Here is a 6,966-nt window from a genome sequence, read left to right as displayed (position 1 = left end):
CACCGCCCCGCCACCGCAGCGCCGCCCCGTCGCCCCGCCTCCCGAGCCCGCCACTGCAGCCCCGCCAGACCTCGCCGGAGCCCGAGGTAGCCGCCTCGGTTTTCGGAAGAAAACCGTTCGGTTTAAAAAAAAACCCTAGATCCTTTTTTATTAGATCCGGTTCGGTTTTATTTTTTCTGTTTAGTTATTTAGCCGACGTTCGTTTGTACGCTCGTTTTAACGAACGGTTTTTATTAGTTAACCGCAGACAGCGAACGTTCGTTCGTTAGCCTGTTCGTCAGTTTTCTTTTTCTCGAATTTTTCCGCGACTATTTTCGATCGCGAGCGATTTTCGTTTCAGTTTATCTTTTCGCTCGTTTATCGGAATCAGGCGATTCAAGCGCCTATATCTTCATCTCAAGACCCTCTTTCTGTTTAACCAACTTAAAAAAGATTTTGGTACTGTAAAATTTGACTTTAGTTCAGATTAGTAAACGAATCTTGTTTCTTTCGCCGTTTGAGTTCCGTTGCTCCGTTTGATTTGATTATTTTTGCAAACCAGAGTTCTTAAGTTGAACTTTCTGGTCAATTCTTCTTATTTGAGTTTTGCCCGTGCATCTTTGCTTGATTGCTTATGTATGCTATTGTTTGTTTGAGATAGAATTCCCGAAGTGTGAAGCGTGCTACTACGAGTCTCTAGGTTTTGCGGATCGTCAGCAAGGCAAGTAACACATTGATTATACTCTTTCCTACCCAGTTTTTATGCATTAGTTCCAGTCCTCAAACATTGCATGATTAGGATGTCATTAACATGTGGGTTGGGAAGTAGTTGATGAGGTAGAACCTATTGCCCTGTTATATTCAAACCCTTGGGAGTTACTTCTGCGTATTGCTTATATTGCTATGCTATGCTCGTAGACGTGGTTTGGGTGAGTGAAATCCATGACAGATGTGAGATTGTTAATTAATGGTTCAACTTAAGGTGTCAACTTAAATACACATCTGGGTGGATTGAGGCACCTGGAGAATCCAGTGTTGCCTGTATTTTCTGGAAATCCTGGGGTTCCGTGTGATTTTCCTATGGACCGCCACCCAAGCTCGAAGGGAACTGAGATGATTCATGCTAGAAACTTCCGTGTGCAGTCACAAGCTATTATGGGCTCTAGCATAGTTGAGTAAGTTACGTGAAGCTCTTGAAGAGGTGGATCAGCAGGTAGTGGGTTATAGGTTTGGTATGGTCTGCCCGGAGTAAAGAGTTAATGTTTCTGAAAGACTGTGTCTCGGTCATCCGTTTCTCAAACACCATGTAGTGCGAGAAATCCAACGGAGGCAATCGAGTCTTGTGGGGAAAAGTGCGCAAACCTCTGCAGAGTGTACAATCTAATCATGGTTAGGCGTGTCCCGGGTTATGGACAAATCTTGAGTATCTAGTACTTGGAGTATCTTAAGTATCTCATCACTATAAATTAATATTGCTGGGCTGATTATTACTTTAATTGGGATTGAGTTGGAGGAACCTTCTCAATGATGTTTCAACCACCATGATAGTTAAAATAAAACTTATTCCTTTGTTGTAGGGAAAAATTGGCTTTTCGCAAAAACCCTATAACCATAGAGCTTTCCACCAGCCATACTTGCATATAGTGATAGCTTTATTTGTTCATTGATCTATTGTGTTATATTGCCAGCATATTCCATGTGCTGGCCCGTTTTCGGGCTGCAACGTATTATGTTGCAGACTTTTCAGACGAGGAGTAAGGTTCGTTAGGTCGTTGCCGTGCAGCTCAGCTATGCCGTTGGATTTGATGGACTCACTTTATCTTCCAAGCCTTCCGCTATTATCGTATTAGATGGCCTTAAGCCATATTTATTGTAATAAGTTCTCTTTTGAGACATTCGATGTAATAAGTGTGTGATTGCTACTCTGTTATAAATCCTTCGAGTACTGTGTGTGTCAGCATTACCGATCCAAGGATGACGCTGAAGCACAGAGACTTGACCGTTTGAGATCGGGTCGCTACAACGACACTTCATCATATTTGGTCCTAGGGAAAGGCATTGTGGAGTAGTAACTAGATGATGGGTTGTGAGAGTGATAGAAGCTTAAACCCTAGTTTATGCACTATTTCGTAAGGGCTTATTTGGATCCACATGTTTCATACTATGGTTAGATTTATCTTAATTTGCTTTCATAGTTGCGGATACTTGTGGGAGGAAGTAATTATAAGTGGGTTGTTTATTAAGTAAGAATAGCACCCTAGCACCGGTCCATCCACATATCAATTTATCAAAGTGGTGAACGTGAATCAACTAAAGCATGATGAACTCGACTAGACGAAATTAACATGTGTCCTCGAGAACATTTTGATCACTATTAGAAATACTCTTGGCTTGTCCTTTGCAATATAAGGATTGGGCTATCTTGCTGCACCCTGTTACTTTGGTTACTATTTATTTGCTACGAATTACCTTGCTATCAAACTATCTGTTAATACTCTTTTACAACACTTGCAGAGAATACCTTGCTGAAACCGTTTATCAATTCCTTCTGCTCTTTGCTGTGTTCGACACTCTTTACTTATTGAAAGAAGTATGCTTGACGCTATACTCGTGGGTCATCAGCCCGATTGAACGATTGAATAGGGCATGAAGAGAGTTGGTGACAGTTTCTTGATCGGGCTATTTGTCCAGACGTTTAAGGGTGTTCGAGGTCCGCTCTAGTGATCAGACCTGGCCAGATGGGCCGACACGACCCACTCAAGCACGCCTAATACACGCGTCCTGCCGGGCCGACACATGTACCGTGCTCCCTAGCCCAGGCACAATACAACAAGAAAACGGGCCAACCCACCGAAGCGTTTAGCCTATTAGCCCACCTAATTTTGGCTTTTTGACCTATTTGGGCTGTTTTGTAGGCTTAATGTAAAAGAAACCGAAGAAGTAAACAGGCCGTGCCGTGCCGTGCCGGCACTCGTGCCCAGCCTCGCGGCGCAGGCACGGCCCAATCATAAACATGACAGGCCAGGCCCACCACGGGCCCGGGCACACGGTCTATCGGGCCAGGACGCCAGGACCGGCCTATTTGGCCACCTTGGCACGCGATTATGTTTCGAGTCGGAGTCGGGTGTTCCACGGTGAACAAAAGCCAGCGGCAGAGAGAAACAGAGCATCAACCAAATCGCCGCTTGCCATCGCCCGTCACGCCTTTGCACCCGCGAATCTAAGCCGCTGCCAATCTGGTCTCACACCGTTTTTCCCCCAAAAAGATCATATCTTTCTGGTTCCCCAAATCCTGTCCTAGCTCACCTCCAGATCCATGGCGCCCCGCGCCGTTCCCGTCCGGCACTCCGCCCTGGCGGACGCCCCGCGCTCCGGCCACCCCGACTGGGCCTTACTCAACAAGGCGGGCCGCATCTCCGACGACCGGAACGAGACCACCGCCGAGTGCCGCACGCCGGAGGGCCAGGCCGTCGAGGTGTCCTTCTGCCTCGCCGACCCGCCGGCCGTCTCCCACTTCTCCGTCCACTGCCCCGGCCTCCAAGGCGCCGGCTACTCCGACACCCTGCCCCTGCTCATCTGCGCCGAGGGACCCTTCGTGCTCTTCTGCGTCACCCTCAACGTCCCCGAGCGGGGGTCCATCCACCACTTCGTCTACTCCGCCCGCGGCCCGTCCGGTAAGCGCCCGTCGCTGCACCTGCTCCCGGAACCGGACGACGCTCAGATCCAGGCGTTCCGGTCCCAGCAGTTTGGCATCTTGCCCTGCGGCGGCGGCCACTTCGCCGTGGCTTTCCTCGATCGGGTTTGCCCTATCAACTGCTGGAGGTATCACGCCTACGTCTTCTCCTCCACCACACGGGCATGGAGCAGAACCAAGCCGTCTATGCCGCCGGACTTGTCCCAGTCCGACCAAGTGTTGCTCGATAGACATCGCAGCTGCAAACAGATCACTGTCGGAGCAAGCTCGCTGGGCTGGGTTGATCTCTTGGGCGGCGTTCTGCTACTCTGCAACCTCTTCGACAAGCGTCCCGCCATCGAGTACATCCCGTTCCCCGCGTCCAGGGTTCCTCTCGCCGACGAGGACGGTGTCGCGGACATTGCTGCTGCTGCGGAGCACTTATGCGAAGACTGCTGCGGCCACCTGATTAGGTACATCCGCAGAGACCTGATCAAGTACATCCCGTTCCCCGCATCCGGGGTTCCCCTCGCCGACGAGGACGGTAACGCGGACAGGGCTGCACGGCACTTCTGCGATGGCTGCTGCGCAATGAACTACATCCCGTTACTCGCGTCCAGGGTTCCCCTCGCCGACCAGGACGGCATCGCCAGCATCGCTGCGGAGCACTTATGCGACGTCTCCTGCTGCGGCGACCTCATCAAGTTTGTCCAGATAGATTTCGATAAACCTGATTACGGAAGCGGTGGTGTAACTTGGAAAGCCACCACATGGAACAGGAAGCTCTCTTGGTGTTCTTGGCGCGACGGCCACACGGTTGATGTCGCTGAAATCTCAATCGACACGAGTCGTTATTCCGCTCTATTGCCTGAGAGTCTGAATGATGAGACCAAACAATTGGAACTGAAGAATCTCATTTTCATTAACCCCACCCTGAGCATCCAAGATGACCATCTTCTCTACATAAGGGCCAAGGTAAAGGCTCAAGATGACACGGCATGGGTCCTCGCTCTCGACATGAAACATGCCTCTCTCAAAGCACTAGTCCCAGTTTCCACCCAACCCTTATGTGGCGTAACCATGTACTCTCCATGCGCCTTCCCCAAGTACTACCTCCACAACATGCCAGCAGGTCTGTTACTTATTCTGCACTTTTTTTTTCTATTCTCATGCTCAAAATGTGGTTTAATTACCAACAATTAATACAGTATATGACGATGTTGTTTTTAAATTTCTTGATCATTTGTTGGTTACGTGTGCTTGCGTAACAGAATGCACGTTTGAAATATAATTGTGGTACAATGATGAAATAAAATAGCAAGAACAAAGAGTAACTTTTACTCTATCCCAACACACAATAGGTTATCATCTGCATATATGTTGCGCGATCCTCTATATATGTTGGCCTTGAGAAATTATAATATGCCTTTGCTTCCCCGTCTTCTGGATCTAACAGCTTCCTTCGTTAAATTTTTGTAGAGGCAGACATGGCCAAACCAGTGGTCAGGCATGTATACGTCACAGCAGATAAAAAATCTCGCAGGAGGCAGCAACGGATACTCAACCCCAGTAGCTCTCGACGGAATCTGGTGGCACGGGCTGAGCGAGCTGGAGACCAAGAGCGAGCTTCAGTTCTTGAATTCCTGCTTCTGCATCGCCGCAACATTAACTTCTTTGTCTTCATAGTAGTACTGATCATGGCAAAAGTGTTGTCTTATATCTACTCTTGAATAGAGTCGACGCCCCCTGAATCCCTCTCCTAGTTTAAGTGCAAATTGATGTTGCTTCTGCTCTGACTATGTAAAAACAAAGCATATCACTGTAGTATGAGCTGCCTCTCCTCTAAGCTGTGGTTATGTATATATATGAAATGATTATTGCTGCAGTCCTTTTATTATGATGAATCAGGTTCGCAGATGGCGTTAACAGCATTCATCGCTTTATTCGTCTGTTTATACTTTTGTTTATAACAAGCATCGGTACAGAAACCAACCAGGATCTTCCAACTTTCCAAGTATCAAAAATAATATATGACGAAACTTACAGTAACAGAGGTGCATCTGACCGGCTTGTTTATTTGAGTGAACTATATCCCAGTTGTCCCAGTGAACTTCAGTACAGTTTGACAAGGTCTCCCCTTTTGGTCCATCAAAATGGAGAAATCGATGTGTATGGTATGTGCATCAGTGCAAGCGATGTGTGTATGACCTATGTATAGCTCTAGAGATATCCCTTTGAAATAACATCATGTAGCTCAGTTAATCTTTGGTGTAGACATTTTACCCTCTGAGTTTCAGTAGAGAAAATCCCCAAGTAATCAAGTGACATGGTGAGTACTAGGGGTTGGGGCCTACCATTGCGCGCCACCTGAGATGAAGCTGCGGCGCCACCTGCGCCCTCGCCCGGCCGGCGAACCCCATGAGCTATCTTGTCGCAAGTTTTCAGCAGCCATCGGTTGCACTAGATTATGACACGCGCCTTGTCATGCGTCTTTCGGTCATTTATTTTTTTATGTGGTCTAGCTGCGGACGGTTGGCTTGTTGTGCATAATTGTTAGTTAATTATCTTACACAGCAGTGTCAATCATGTTTAAACATCTTCATAAGAATATATGCGAAGGGAAATTCCTAAATAATTGTTAAGTGCGAGGTTTATCTCAATATAATTGAGCGCAACTTCTTGCCCATTGCGTATTATATGGAACATTGACAAATGGAAGTAGATGATATATTGTAATAGCTCCACTCTCGTTAGAATAATGTAAGGACAATTGTTAGCTCTATGGGTGATTCACACATGTTACCGTGAAATGAAATGGGTCGACGAATCAACCTTGATGAGCCATCTGTCATCGTCCTCTTGCTTGCAATATAAAAGCCAGAGCCTTCAAATTTCATATAGTAAGCAGTATATCTTTTGATATTTAATTCGGTTCTGCAAGCATTTGCTCTTGTCTGCCAATCATATATACTGTTGAAATTGTGTCGAATATAGTGTACGAGGTAGGTTACAGTTGGACTTGTAGTTGTATCGTGTTTACATAGGATGTGGAGTCGTGTCCTAGTAGAACACTTGTATCCTAGGCCTCTCATATATAGCGGGGATAGACACACGATGTAACCTATGCCAACATAATAGCACCGGAACGCAGGGGAAGCCAGCGGCATGTGCCGGTGTCCAGGGCGACCGGGTGCGGTATTGTAGCGGTGTCATGGGGAGGAGCGCCCATAGTCAGGCCCCGGGGATGTAGCCATATCGGTGAACCTCGTTAACAAATCTCGGTGTCGTGCCTCGTGTGATTGCTTGGTCCTCAG

General features: G+C 47.4%; 1 protein-coding gene across 1 annotated transcript; it reads left to right on the top strand.

Moving 5' to 3' along the window:
* The first annotated feature begins 3,144 nt into the window (after window positions 1-3,144).
* LOC119274642 lies at window positions 3,145-5,556 on the top strand. The gene is made up of 2 exons (XM_037555360.1): window positions 3,145-4,784; window positions 5,132-5,556. Exons 1-2 carry the CDS (start codon window positions 3,296-3,298, stop codon window positions 5,380-5,382), a joined length of 1,740 nt encoding a protein of 579 aa, XP_037411257.1. The 5' UTR covers window positions 3,145-3,295; the 3' UTR covers window positions 5,383-5,556.
* The last annotated feature ends 1,410 nt before the right edge of the window (window positions 5,557-6,966 follow it).

This window comes from Triticum dicoccoides, chromosome 3B, assembly GCF_002162155.2.
Source record: "Triticum dicoccoides isolate Atlit2015 ecotype Zavitan chromosome 3B, WEW_v2.0, whole genome shotgun sequence".
NCBI lineage: Eukaryota > Viridiplantae > Streptophyta > Magnoliopsida > Poales > Poaceae > Triticum > Triticum dicoccoides.
The sequence above is the reverse complement of the archived record's forward strand: the minus strand, read 5'-3'. Positions and strand labels throughout refer to the sequence as shown.

Excerpts from the sequence above, each read along its gene's own strand:
- LOC119274642 (XM_037555360.1), top strand. The coding sequence starts at position 3,296 with ATGGCGCCCCGCGCCGTTCCCGTCCGGCACTCCGCCCTGGCGGACGCC. Across the intron at positions 4,785-5,131 it reads CCTCCACAACATGCCAGCAG|AGGCAGACATGGCCAAACCA; the intron begins GTCTGTTACTTA and ends AAATTTTTGTAG.